The sequence below is a fragment of the Acomys minous genome, assembly GCF_964271855.1.
Source record: "Acomys minous genome assembly, chromosome: 2".
Taxonomy (NCBI): domain Eukaryota; kingdom Metazoa; phylum Chordata; class Mammalia; order Rodentia; family Muridae; genus Acomys; species Acomys minous.
The window spans coordinates 26,011,973-26,027,195 of NC_140484.1; the positions used below are offsets into that span (position 1 = coordinate 26,011,973).

A 15,223-nucleotide genomic window follows, 5' to 3' on the forward strand; every position below is an offset into this window, starting at 1 on the left:
GTCTGCTTCAGTTCTTTTACATATACCACGTCTTCGGTTACAGTAAAGTACTCATGAAGGACCGTTGATTGGCCTAGCGGTAGTTGAAGCTGAGCACAATGTTTGAGAAACGACTCTCCCCAAAGCCCAGATTTGGGAGTGGTTAGCCAAGGACCCCAGTTCAGCACTTCTGTTCCAAACCCGGGCTGGGCTCTGGTGCAAGCCTGTGAGGATTTCCTTAATTACTTTTGCTTTATTTAGGTACACTAACAATTGCTTTCAGACAACTCTGGACAAAAGCCAGTGTGTTGGTTTTAGGAGGAAACTTCAGAATAAAAACATGCTGGGAGGGAGGGAGGATTTTAAAAAAGATTTCCCTCAGACTCAGAAGTCAGCTTCACAAATCTAGCTTGTGTGGAGTGTGTGTGTCAGAGGACCACTAAAGCCAGGGCTGTGGCCACTAGGGAAGACAAAGTTTGTCAGTCAACCTCAGTTGGCCGGTGCTCCCCTCCCAGTCGGGCAGCATTTGTCTGAACAGCCATGGCTTTGCTGCAGTGTGTCTGGTAGAGCCGTGGTTCTGAAATTCAGATGCTGGAATTTTGACATTTGTCCCTTGGAATCCCCAGAAGAAAGGATTGTGGGCTCCTATCCCTGTTACCACATTATAAGGCACAGAGAACAGGGAGTGATTCCTGGGCACTTTTCAGAGCCACTCAAGTTATCAGACAGAAGACGTGGTACAGGAATGCGCACAGTCAGAAGGCAAGGGCCCTTGCCCCATGTCACCTGCTAGGACAGGCTCAGCACACCCTCCCAGTAAAGGTCAATACTGAAGAAGTAACAAGGCAAAGACCAGCAGAGTGACACCCAGGTGACTGAAATAAACTACCCACTTAGAGAAGCTGGGCCTCCTGGTAAAGCCGATGTTGGAGGGAAAGTATAGCAACTGGTTTTGAGGGCTGAACTAGTTTTTTTTTTTTTAATGAGAGAGAGAGAAAGAGAGAGAGAGAGAGAGAGAGAGAGAGAGAGAGAGAGAGAGAGAGAGAGAGAGAGAGAGAGAGAAACCACTTTTTTTTCTGTTCTCAGGTTCAAAACAAACAGAGAGGACTTGTTTAAAAGTAGAAGTTGGGGAAAGGTGTCAGGTCAGCCCTCTAAATGGCGAGAGCGCGTTGCTAGATGGCTGGACGCAGCCGCACCGTTTGGCACGGGCACTGACGCCAGCAGCCGCCTGAATGCCGTCCGTAGTGGCACAGTGACACCTCGGCTCCGTTGTTATCATTAACTTCTAGTCTGAACCACAAGGGCATCTTCTTCAGTAAATGCGAAGTTACCATAGGAGAACACGGCTATGCTATAGGTGTAGACGCTGGGGAACCGGAAAAGCAGAAGGAAGAGGCAATGCCCGAGCCATCCATAGTAATGTACATTTATAATCTCTGCTCCTGCAGAGGTTGAAGGGCTAGCCTGGCCCTCCTACATTCGGAGACACTGTTCACCGAGAGGAGAAGGAGTGGGGAAAAAAACCAAAGAAAGACAAGAAATTCTCATTAAACACACATCAAAGTCTGAATAATGCTGGTTTTAGAGAGGATGACTTCATTGCACGATAACAAGTGAAAGACCGTGTTCATTCTAAAGTTCTGCAACGGTTTCTGCTCTCTGTCCACTGATGAGATTAGGACCCTGCCAGATAACAGTCATGAATCTGTACCAGGAACTGCATGCTATGTCAGAGACAAAAACAGTTCGTGTTTGAATGAGTAGAATTTTAAAAACTTAAGGTTTTTTTTTTTGGTTTGGTTTGGTTTTGGTTTTGGTTTTGTTTGGGGGTTTTTTTGGGGGGGGGGGAGGTGGAGGCAGATTGTCTTCTGGTTTTGATGGCAGTCCTATCAGTTCATTGAATCAAGGGTTCTAAATACCGCTTCTGTTAGGTGATGCTATCTACTCAACTTAGTGTTCAGTGTGTTTCACGACCCCTGGTGCTCTGAGGCCTGCTAGGCCGCCACTTGACCTTTGCTTCATCCCAAGGAAAAGACTGTCTTCTTTAAAAATAACTGGACAAAGAAGGATGGGAGCTGTCTAAAGGTGTTGAAAGGAACTGTTAGCGAAATACGTCACCACAACCTTGTAGCTCGTGGTGAGCCGTATTCCGGATGCATCTCTAGGTATCTTTCTTAGAGAATATTTGCTATAAAAGTATGCTATGGCTTTTTAGCCATGTTCTGGCAGATTCCTTTAGAAACGCTGGGTTATCAATGAGACGGCAAGAAAAAAATGACTTAGAAGGTAATTCTCAGTGCTCGGCTAGAGCTGAGAATAAGTAAATATGTTTCTTAAAAATTGCTTAGACCTGGAGAGAAGTGTGGATTGACTGTCTTCTGTAAATTAGCTTTGGCTTGTTTGTTTTTTTGTTTTCAAGACAGTTTTGTCTGTGAGGCCTTGGCTGTCCTGGACTCCCGTTGGAGACCAGGCTGGCCTCGAACTCACAGAGTTCCACCTGCCTCTGCCTCCCTGAGTGCTGGGATTACAGGCGTGTGCCACTGTGTCCATCTGGGTTTTTGTTGTTGTAGTTTTGTTTTGTTTTTTTTTGTTTTAATAGAAAAAATAAAAGAGAAAATCTAACAACTTGAAGACCTTAGTTATCTAGAGACTAACTGCTTTGGGGAAGTATTGGAAAAGATTCACTTTTTAAATGTACATGTTTTAGAAAATTGCTTTTAAATCTACACTCAATTTGAAAGTAGACTTTTTTTTTAACTCCAAAGTTCAAATAGACGGGTGAACGCATGGGTTCTAGAGTAAATAGTGTCCCTTTCCATTTGAATTGTCTGTCAGATGATTCCACCAACATGCATTTAAGTGAGGCAGAGACATTCTTATATGTTATTGGACTCATGTATTGGGGTTACAAGAATACTTACATAATAAGGTAAATTTTTCAGAGCATGGTGCAAATATAAAACAGTATTCCAGATGATTTAAAAGCAAACTTCTTAAAATGGTTGTCAGAAACCCTAGTAGGCATAAAAAATCATAGAGTAATGCATAAAAACTCTAGAAAACACCAGAATCATACCTGGAATATTTTGATAAAAAGCTTAGGCCTCAGCAGCATCCCGGAGAATTGGGTATTCGAGTGGGATGGGACTTGTGAAGCCTGACAGCAGCACCCAGACCCCAGGGCCAGCCCACCTGCTGCGTCCAGACCCCAGGGCCAGCCCAGCTGCTGCGCCCAGACCCAAGGGCCGGCTGGGGCTAAACTGTATGGAGCAGCCCTATGTGCTACTTTAGCCCAGATCTCTTTGGCAACAGACATCAAAAATACCTAACACGTAAGTGGTCCTAACTAACAATAAAAATAAATGGTAAATAAATTTATATCTATGTATTATATGTGTCAGTACTACGTGTGCTAAACAAAACATAGTCTCGAACAATGTGTAGCCTATTTCTTTGACAAAAATTTTACACACACACACACACACACACACACACACACACACACACACACACACGAACACCTTCCTTGCCTCACATGCTTTATGCCTCGTGGCCAAGGCCAACTTGGATGCTCCTATAGACCCTTACTATAAGCTAGTCAATGTAAAGATCCTGCCTTTATGAAAGGTGTCACATGTAATCAATCCATAGAACCCATCTTTCTGGAAGATGTCACCTGTACTTTCAATATATGTAGTTTCAATGTAGTCACGTTTTAAGCTGTGTTGTGCGCAAAAGACTGAATTAATTATCACAAGGAAAGTTTTCACCCATTTCGCCACGCTTAAATGTGCCTAAAATAAACTACTCCGGGTCAGACTCCCAAAGTATGAGCCAACACCAGCTGCTTAGTTGTGTTAAACCAAACTGCCTTCCTTCTCACCTTCCTGGAATCGTTGCTATGCTGGCCACGGCGGTCACAGGGAGACGCCTCACTGCTGCCACCACTGCGCATCTCCACTGGCCTTGGATAGTTGTTTGAACAAACTGTGATTGATGCTTTTAGGTTGTCATGAATGGGGTGACAGGGCTATGTGCAAGTACACTAGGGAGGAGAGGTTAGAGAAGATGGCCAGCTCACTTCCTTCCTAAAAAGGAAAGGTTGCTCAGTATTACAATGACCAGCTTCACACTTGCATAGCGGTTTTCCTGATGGAGCTGGCTCTCTCTCCAGTTCCCGCTCCCATTTTAGAGCAACGATTTTGCAGGGGAGGGAGGGGCAGGGGGCAGGGGGCAGGGGGCAGGGGGCAGGGGGCAGGGGGCAGGTTGTGGAGTGGAGAATGGCAGGCAACTCAGTGAGTTTTCTTTTTGCCTTGTAAATTATACAAACACAACATGTGTGCCCCAACAGCAAAAATAAAACAAAACTGCAGGCTGTGGTACTTACAGGAATGTGTGTGTGCGTGCCTGTGTGAGTGCATGAGTGTCTTTGTCTGTGCGTGTCTGTGCGTGTACCTGCACACGTGGAGGTCGGAGTGAAATATACAAGACTGTTCTCTTTTATACCATGTGGGGCCCAAGGACCCAACTTAAGTTGTAAGGCTTTCCAGCAAGCACCCTTATTCACTATTTTATATTTTGTGGAATTTATTTGTTTGTTTGTTTAGTTGTGCTGGGATCAAACTCAGGGCATAGCATATGCTAGGTAAACACTTCCACTGAGCTACTTCTTAGACCCAAGAGACATTTCTTTAGAAAATATAAAATTAATAAGCAAAACAATGGTAATTCAAGCTCGTTTAATAAATAACCTTTCTATAAAATGTCAAATAAAAATTATGAAATGGTAATTACCCTACAAAACATAAGTGGGTTAGTATATAGAGAAATTGTCAAAGACAAGACTATAGATTACACTGATTAAACATGCAATTGTGCATGTGTGTGGATGAGGCTCAGAAGCTATTAAGTAAAAATTTAAAATGTCCCCATAAGGCTGATTTTAAAAAAATAATGACTTTATTTTCCAGTATTTATGTTTGATTTCATTCTGTATGGGCAATTTTAAAATATTTACCTGTGCAAAAAGAAGAGATGGGCTCATTACCTTCAACTTGGTTTCGAGTTATTTTTATTGCATTATTTCATTGCAGTTTTAAATCACATGCTTTTTGTTACTCTTCAGCAAGTGGTCTCTAGTACCTAATATAAGACATGTGCTTTGTAAGGGACTTTTGGAACCCAGATAGTTCATCCAAAGCACATAAGTTAGAAGGGGCTTTTGCAGGGGGATTTCCTTATTCAAGTTTCTAACTATTTCAGAAGAACAGTGTTTCTGTCCGTCTAGCAATTGGATTTTGCTGATTACCCGCCCCACCGAGCATGCCGAGCCCTTAGGATGCTGTCTTTGATACACCTCCCCACCCACCTTGAGACTATTAGCTCTCAAGAGCTTGCTAAGAGACAGTATCAAACCCTGCTTGTCAGCGCTTTGTCACCTTTGACCCTGCTGTGATCACAATGTCAGAATAAAATCTCTTCCCGCATTAAAGTCTCCATCTGCTATAAAGGTGATAATTCTGTCTACTGTGGACGGTGATGGTAGAAGATTCTCTATTAACTATAGCAGGTGAGGGATGCAGATGGCCTCCAAACGTCAACTCAATTCTTACTTTTCAGACTTGCCATGATTTAAAAACTTGTGTTTTGGGCTGAAAGGATGGCTTAGTTGGAAAAGTGCTTGCCTTGTAATCACAAGACCTCGAATCCAATGCTCCAGAACCCACAACACTTGAATTTTTCTGCCTCTGTTGCTGATGTTTTGATTTAAATTTAGGCTTGTTATTGCATTCATAAAACTTCCTAGTCCCTTCTGGGATAAATAAAGCCCTCTCAAAAATCAGAAAACAGTTTGTGTTTCTAGAGTTGTTTTAAAGAGAATGGTTATATTACAAATTAAACGGCTATCTCTGTCCACTCTTGAAAATAACCCAAAATACCCACAGTTGTATGGCTCTTCTGTAGGATTACTTGTAAATGTGCCACTTCCTTTCTAAATCACCTTTCATTTTCTTCAACCACCATTTTTAACAACTGCTCTAAGAAATCTGAAGAAAGTGGCTGTCTAGTGAGTGACTGGTTATACCCCTAAACATTACAGGATAAAACCCTTAATACCTCTCTCCACTTCCTAATACACACACACACACACACACACACACACACACACACACACACACACACACGGGACTTCCACAGTACAATACACAGATAAAGTAAAATAAACTGTTTTGCAGTTGCCTCTAAAAATTGGTGAAAGTTTTGGAACTTCAGACTTCTTCATTACGCAACAGATTTCCAGAAACTAGGAGAAGGAAAAGAATCTCTACGAAGCAGAGAGAGGGAAGAGAGGCAAGGGCTGGGGAGGGGCAGCTGCTGTGTCTGTATACACGACTGGAGACAGGATGACTTGGGGAAGGGAATAGAGGAAAGCCAGTCCCCCAAATCTGCTTCCTGGAAATTATCAGTCTTCAACAAAACTTGGTGACACTATGCTAGAAAAATGGGGGCATGGTTATTGGGCAAGGCCAGGGTCTGAGCAAGGAAACTTGAGGGTCTCATGGGATGGGGGGAAGGGTAGCGTAAAATGCAGCAATGATTATGTCGGCGATAGCTATCAATACGGTCTTACTCATCTGTTTTTATAACGTTATTTAAGAAACTTTAATTTCCTAGGCCATAAATCATAACTATAACAAATTCGACTTTTTAATATTTACATACTAATACATGTATAAAAATTCACATGTGCATAAAGAATGAACATGTGTGCATTCTTTAAGGGAGGCTGTTTCCTGGGTGCTTGAGGCACACATCCCGTGGCAAAGACGCAGCTGTACCTCAGTTAAGCACAGCTCCAGACTTTTGACATTTTATTATTTTACCAGTATCACTCTAAGAGCTGAGAGGGCGTCCAAGCCACCCACACTGCAGCGATGGAGTGACGACAAGGAAGTTTACACTGAGGAGAATCTTATCGTTCCCTAAGGACATTTCTAAAGACCAAACTTTATACATCACTTCTTAAAGAATCGAAGGGATTCGTTTATTACTCCTTTATAAAATGCCAAGTATAAAGGCCTTTGCCGTTCCACTCTTGGCACATTCCGGATAATCAGATGCAATCAGCAAACTCCAAAAGGCATTCCAACTATCCAGAAATTAGCTTAACCTGTACTGCAGGATTTCTGGAAGTTGGATAAAAGCTAGCCAAAAGTAGTTAATTCGCTTACCTCTGCTTTCCCTCCCCCTATGTTCTGAGATTCTCCAGGAAGCTTGCTTTATCTCTCTTGTTCTCTTGTGTGTCTCCTCACTCTGTTCCCGGCTGCCTCTTTGCTAGTTCTGTCTCTCAGCTCCCTCCTGGAGCTACTGTGTCTCTAGCCATGGCTAATGGCTTGCCTCTCTTCACCTCTCCCTCAGGAAATCCCTCTTGTTGGCTCACTGGCGTCTGTAGTTTGAGACCTGTAGGTGTATCAGGCCTGCCTATATGCACTGCTGGGCCTTTAAGATTCCAGAATCTTCATTCTGAAGGAGGTCCCCTAAAGCCTCCCCACTTCCTCCTCACTGTGCTGCCTCTCTCTCTCCCCCTCCTCACCCCCCCCCCTTCTAGGAACTTGCTCCTCTCTCTAATCCTGGGTTCTTCCCACTTAGAACACTCACCTGCCTTCTCTAATCTCTTTTTCGCCCCCAGACTCACCCCATGAGGCTGCACCACCTAATGCAAATGGCTTGGCTTCGGTACACCCAGCGGTCAAAGATGGCACAGTAGAGTTCCAAATTCTGACAAATTGGAACAACTTCTGCCACCGCACGAACAAATGATCCTCAAGTCTCTTATCTGCAAAGTTTCTCTGCTCTCTACTCTCAAGACATCTTCCATCTAAGCCTTCGCTGCTCCCTGCCTTGCTCAAGTCTCTTCCTCTGATTGCATAAAATTCAGTTTTACATAAATTCAATTGCTTTGTGGGTATAAGTAATATTGAAATAGTGTGACATGCTATTCTACTAAAAAAAAAAAAAGAAGCTGGCTCTGGAACTGAGTTATGGCCCTCCCTTTCCAGGCCCAAGTTTGCTTCTTTAAAAGTTTCCTACAAAAGTCTCTGTCCTGGATCAAGGAAGGCCACTTGTCTTTGTGAGAGAAGGATACTAAAACAGAACAACACGGGAAAAACACACTGTGCTTCACGGCGGCTAAAAAGTAAAGCATTCCCAGTAGAGATTACTGGTCCTGATGTCACACTCCTCTTCTGGGTTTCCTCCTTTTTATACTTTTGCTAAAGTATTATCTCAGTATTTATAAGACTATTCTGGAAACTTTCTGTACCTTAGGATTTGTAAATTCCTTGGGTATGGTCTTTGAAAGCACTTACAAATATAGAACAGAAAGTCAGCTTAAAACTCAGACCAAAAAAAGGTTTGATAGTTTCAAAATCTACAGCATGCTCATAGGGCAGGAACCTTGCCAGGCCATTGAGCAGCATTGGCCAGACTGTGAGGGGAATCCTGCCATCACACGCCAACCAGCTCCAGCCAAGAGACTTGACTTGGACAAAGAGGATCCCTGCCCAGACCCTGGAATCTGTCTGGCAGGGACTCTACCCAGTCATCCTCACATCTCAACGACTATTAAAGTAGCTGGTGTCATCCCTTGAAAAAGAGACACTCAGAATGATGAGAGATGGGCTGATACTTGGACCACAGACTCCTTAAAAATAAGACTGACCAGAGTTTACTAGCCCAGGATATACAATTCTCATCAGCCGCAAACCTGGACATGGGAATTCAGAAAAACTGGTGATGAGAAACTATGTTCTCTTATGTCCCTTCCAGGGGTAGAACACTATGGGTCTAGGGGACGGAGGGGGTCAGTAAATCGGGTTGTGAAAAGACTGGCTATGAAAAGGCCTCCAGGGATTACAATTTTATGCCTGCCCAGCCAAGGACAAGGTATCTGCATCATGTTGCCAATTTATCTGGCTGGCTTGTACTGAAGGTTTGACTAAATGTGGAAATTCATTTCCTTTGCCTCTGAAAGAAGGGACGTATGGCCATCTGTGGTGCCTCTCACCTCACCAAAGCACATCCTTGCACCACAAGCACCTGTTACATATTTCAAAGTGCATGCTAGCTTTCTCATCTCCTCCCCTCCCCTAATCTCCCTCCAGCTCCAGCTCGTGGGCTTCCCATCCCCCAGCTACTGGGTCTCCCTGTAACCCTGCTGTTCCACTATGTTCTTTCTATATCTGCTCCTTCTTACTTACTAGCTTTTCTCTGTTCTCTATCCCCTGTTATCGCACTCCCACCCCCTCTGTCAGATAGGCCTGGCCATGTTCAGTCTGCTTTCTCTCTCTGTTCTGGACTCTTCCAGATGCCTCTAACTATTCTTTCTTTCATACACACACACACACACACACACACACACACGCACACACACACACACACACACACACACACACAAACCTTCTCCTTAACCATGCCATGGAACAGTCATGTTGTCAGTTTATGCACAAACTGCTTGTGCCTTGGAGTTAGATCTGACTACAAGCCCAGCGCTGTCACTTGCTAGCTGTGCCATCTCCGTGCAATGACTACCCTCTTTGATCCCAGTTTCGCCTTGTAAAAGTCAGCTTAGGCTGTCTTCCTCCCTTCCCCGCTGCCTCCGTGAAAACCGATTTGAGACCATCTTACTAGGGAGTTTTTAGGATCCTAATAAAACAGTTTGTTTAAACTCACTAGAACTGGATTGTACCTCCAAAGGTCGAATCTCTCTGACTAGGCATTTTCAAGCTAGCATTTCTGAGCAGGGGACTCTGCTGCTCAGTGCCAAGTCCCTGTTGCAGACACGGGGCTGCCCAAGAGTTACCTGGACAAATTTGCCTTGTCAGCGCCAGCAGAGAGACGGTGAGAAAAGAAACAGGACGGAACAACAGTATAAAAATATCCACCAGTCCAGCCACCCACAGCTTTACAGCTGAATTCCCGGAAGAGAAGAAAATTAGTTTATTTTTTCCGTGTTGTCACAAGAACGTAAAGCCTTCAGAGGCTTATTAATCCAAAGTAACTTTTGAGAAATGGTACATTCCGATGTCTGAGTAGTAAGTAACCACAGCTCAGAGCCCGCTCAACTTCCCCAGTAGAGCGAACTGTCAGAAATGCCAAGTGGCACACAGCGAACCCCTTTCCTGCCCCAAAGTGGATCTTTGCCTGGGCACGTCTCTTGGCCGGAGTCCCTATCCAAGAACGCGCCAGCACCGAACTCTGGCCGTTTCTCATGTGGTGGTGCCCAATGCGCAGCGTCCCACATCCCAAGCGTCCCAAAGCTTACCAGGGTCAGGCCAGCGCAGATCCACAGCATGTCTGCAGCAACGAAAAGCCAGCCTAAGTCTTCACCCCTCAGAGTTTTGCGACTCCTCTCAAGGCAGTCTGCTGGCCCCACCCCCCTCCCCTAGATGGCTTCTGGGTGTGCACTTTGCCTGGGCCCGCCTCTGGGCCTCACAAACCGCTTCCTTTCGGTCTCCCCAGAAATCGCCTTATACACTTGTATGTCAATTTTCTGAGAGACCAGACACAACCTTTGTAAAGCCCCAGGTTGGGAGGAAGCTCTGATGGCCTCAGGGGAAATCCACTGATTCATCACCTCACCGGCGGGGGAGGGGTGCAGAGGGGGCGGGGTGGGGGGGCGGTTACTGCAGAGAGGGAAGCCCGAGTAGGGCATGATTGCACAAATGGGCATTCCCCTCCTGGGCGCCTCCACAGCCACAGGCTCAGGTCAAGTGAGAGCCTTTTCCTCGGTTTGCTGTGCTTCACCTTGGAAAGAATTCTGACTTCCTGAGTGAGTTGGACCTTGACTAACTACCGGAGACAAAGATGGTGTTGCCATCACTCAGACCTTAGTATTTTGTGCGTGACTGAATTGTTGAGACTCCTGGGGAACCTCAAAATGGCAAGTACCATAGAGAAGGTACAGCCCCTGGGATCCTGTTAAGGGAGGGTCCCTCCACAGAGCCCATCAATAATGTAAGGAGTGACAGTCACCCTACAGGAGGTAGAGATACTGGCCTGTGGGGTCCTGAAGGGCAAAATGTCCTCCTGGCTGCATTTCCTCAATGGAGAACAAAGCTAAATGACCAAGGCAAATCACACAGCTGTTGTTGAGTCAATGATAACCAAGCTAGAATCCGTAGAAACGCAGGGGTTAGGTGTAGAGTAAAGGACTGGGGGTGGGGGTGGGGTGGGGGCAGGTAGATGTTGTTGGGAAAGAGAAATAGAACAGGTAGCTCTGAATGGGTGAGGAGGCTGGTATGGTAGGACCCAGTGGTAGGGAAGAGAGGAAGAGAATGGAGGGAATCCAGGAAGAGGCAGCTAAAACTAAGGGACCTTTGAGTATGAAAACCTGGTACAGTCGAAGCTTTCTAACGTATATACATACATGCAGGCAATCTAAATGAAATCACCAAATAATGGTGGAAGCAGAGCCCCAGCTGGACATCTCTTGTCACCAAATGAAGTTTCCAGTACCGGGGCTAGGTTAACCTTCAAATTGAGTTGTCAGTCAAAAGGGTCACAGGGGAGTCCCCAAGCAATGCAGCCTCTTGCCAAGACTATGGGTTGCTCTCCACAAACTGACAGCAAGGCCCATTGCTTGAAGACAACACCTACACAGCTCATGGAATATGGAGACGTTGAGAACAAGAAAAAAAGTGCCTCCATAGAGCCTTCATTCCTACATGCTAAAGTCTTTGGCACAGGAAGGCCCTCTGCACACTACCAAAGGAGAAATGTAAACACTAACTCAACCCCAAACCTTTTTATCTACAATGGTATCCTGTCTGCAAGATATGCTAGTGTATATAGTGGCAAAAAGTTTGCGGAAGTAACCAACCAACACCTGATTTGACTTTAGGCTGACTCTCCAAGATGAAACGCACTTCGACACTGCTTGGGTAACCAAGAACTTAGGACTAGATAGCCCAGGGACCTCAGGGTATCTAGGAGTAACAACAAATACCACTGTTAACAAATAAATACATTAAGTTCTCTCTCTTTCTCTCTCTCTCTCTCTCTCTCCCTCTCTCTCTCTCTGTCTCTCTCTCTCCCTCCCTCCCTCCTTCCCTCCCTCCTTCTCTTCAATAAAGTGATTCCTGATACAGAGACCCACAGTCAGACATTATGCAGAGAGTGAGAGACCCTGGAACACTCAGCCCAAAATGGCATGTCTCCATCAAATCCCTCCCCTCAGGGCTCAGGGAACCCAGGGAAAGGAGAGGAGGCAGGAGGAATGTAAGAGCTAAGAGGATGGACAATGAGAAAACAGGCCCTTTGAATGAACACGGGCACATATGAACTCACAGAAACTGAGGCAGGGTGCACAGGGCCTGCATGGGTCTGCACCAGGTCCTTTGCATATATATTTATGGCCCCAGTTTAGTGTTTTTATGGAATTCCTGAGTGTGCAAGGTTGTGCCTTCTCAGGCTCTTTTTCTTCTGTTTGTTTATTTTGTCCAATTTCAGTATGTTAATTTTTGTTTTCTCTCATCACATTTTCTTTTTTATTATTCCCTAGAAGCTGGTTTGTTTTCTAATGAGACAGAAAGGCAGTATCTGAAGGAGAGGGAAGATGGGGAAGAACTTGGAGGAGTAGTGAGAGGGGGACTGTATTCAGGATATAAATCTATCAGAAAAAAAAAAAGGAAAAACTCACACAGCTGTATTAAACCCTATTACTTCCTCCTTTTGTCACTGATTATTTCCTGACCAACTTTCTTTGAAAAAAAAAATTCTAGCACTTCTTTACCGCTCCAGCTAGATAACACAGCTCAAAGTCAGTATTATTTTTGGAAAAGTAGCTAGCACTTTAATACTGGGTGACTGTTCTACAGCAGTGGCTGTCAACCTCCTAATGTTGTGACACTTTAATACAGTTTACCCAGTTGTGGTAACCCCCAACATAAAGTGTCTTCATTTTAAAAGCTGTACTTTTGCTACTGCTATGAATTGTAATATAAATATCTGACAGGCAGGATATTATCTATATCCTGAACCTATATATGGGTTCAGACCTATAGGCTAGACCTTTAGGCTAGAAGAGTGGTTTTCTTCTAGAAGGTAAGTTTGTTCGAAGGGCAACACTAAGAGGTCCTTGTCAGGAAGTGGTTCCTGGATGCCATCTGCATATTACCACCTCTCCCCCCCACCCCACCCCCGGATGATCTATCTAATTAAGAACATACAAACACACACACACACACACACACACACACACACACACACACACACACACACACACACTCAGGTTAGAGAGAAAGGATGGAAGAGGGAGAAGGAGAGGGAGAGACTATCCTGCAGTATTTTCTTCTGAGAGCATTTTGTTTTTAGCTCTCCGAATCTGTGTTGTCACCTTCCTTCCTCTCCTTCCGGTCTGTGTTCCTTCATTCCTTTTGGCAGGGGTCATTGCACTTATACCCACTTCCCACCCCTCCCCCCTCTCTCCCTTCCTCCCACCCCCATTCTGCATCATCTTCCTGTAGATTATCAGCGCCACGAAGAAGCCACAGGCTGTGCTTTCTTATAACTGTTCTAAACTTGAAAGGAAGGAAGAAGCATTTGAAAGAAAACATCCCTAGGCAAAAAGGAAAGGAAGGAAAAGAAAGGGGCAGGGGAGAGGAAACTCAAGTATGGGAAATGGGCGTCGGTTGGGGCTGAGGAGCCTGAGCACTCTTGGTAACTGGCACTTAGTTAAATCAACATCGCTTGAGTATAAACTATGAGTCAGCAACTTTCACATTACATTCTTTCTTTCTCAATACTTTTCAACTTGGCAGGGCAAGTGGTTATAAAATTACGTTAAAGGCGCTTACCAGGAAAGGCAGACAACCTGAATGCTATCACCAGAATCCACACTGGAGTGTGAAAAACAACTCTTAAAGGGTGTCTTCTGACTTCCACATGTGTTACCTGTGGTACACACAGCAGCACTTACACACACACACACACACACACACACACACACACACACACACAGACACACACATCATGCGTACACACAAAACAATAATAAAACTTGAAAAATGCTGAGAGTATCCGAATCTGTGATTTCTCATCGTCTTTAATACACTAGTTTGTATTGTTATCATCTAAGATGGAGATAAAGTACATCTGTACCCTGCAGGTCTTCCTTATAGAACCTTTCCAGGAATATATATTAAATGAGTAAATCTTGAATGTTGATATCTCGGGGAAACTACTTTGGGTATTTGCATTGGTTAGTGTTTGTCCAAACTTGACACAAATAGAGTAACCTGACAAGAGGGGCTCTCAGTGGAGGAACCGTTTCCAAGGGATAATCTGGGGGATGTCTGGGGGGGAGCTTTCTCTGGATGACTGACTGACATGGGAGGGCCTAGCCCACTGTTAGGCAGGTAGTTCTGAGATGGATAATAAAGAAAGCTAATCAAGCCATGGAGAGCAAGCCAGTACTCAGAGTCCCTTCCTGGCCTCTGCTCCAGGTTCTTGCACTGACTTTCCTTAGTGATAGATTGTGACTGGGGAGTTGTAATACGCAAGATGAAATAAAGTCTTTCCTCCTTAGTTTGTTTTTGATAAGTGTTTTATTGTGATAACAGAAGGCCAACTGACAGTATTTCTAAAAGTTATTTTAATTCTATGTATATTTTGAAGAATCATCATGACTTCAAGTGCAAAACACAACAATTGTGTGTGTGTGTGCAAATGTGTGTCCATGCATGTCACAGAGTGTCCTCTATCACTATCTGCCTTATCCCCTTGACCCAAGTTGTCTCATTGGACCTGGACCCTGATGTTCTGTCACCCAGGCTTGTGGTCCAGCAAGCTCGAGAGCTTTTTATCTCTGTGCCCACCTTGCCAGATCTGAAGTTACAGGAGAGCAGCCATGCCTGGCTTCTTCGGTAGGTGCTGGGGATCTAAGCACAGGCATTCCTGCTCGCACAGCAAGCAATCTTACCCACTGAGCTTTCTCCACAGCTTTAAGAAATGCACTCGCTAATACAGTTTCAGGCACTCTACTGGGTGTGGGGAGTGTTTTGGATAGCCATACTGTCTTACTCAAACCACACCATCCAAGTTAAAGTATTTGTCTACTGTGAACAGATTACTATGCTTCTGAACCCATTGTACACTGTTCACATACATATCTGACTGCCTAAAAACTTATTAGGTAAAAACACTTCACCTTTTCACTCCTAACAATACTTTTGTTCTTTCTTCA

General features: G+C 44.6%; 1 protein-coding gene across 1 annotated transcript in view; it reads right to left on the reverse strand.

Moving 5' to 3' along the window:
• FAS (Fas cell surface death receptor) overlaps positions 1-10,571 on the reverse strand; it is a 30,187-nt gene extending 19,616 nt beyond the window's left edge. Inside the window, exon 1 of the mRNA XM_084749978.1 lies at positions 10,304-10,571. Within this exon, the coding sequence (XP_084606104.1) occupies positions 10,304-10,333 (30 nt within the window). The 5' untranslated portion in view covers positions 10,334-10,571. The remainder of the gene's footprint in view (positions 1-10,303) is intronic.
• Between the last annotated feature and the right edge of the window lie 4,652 nt (positions 10,572-15,223).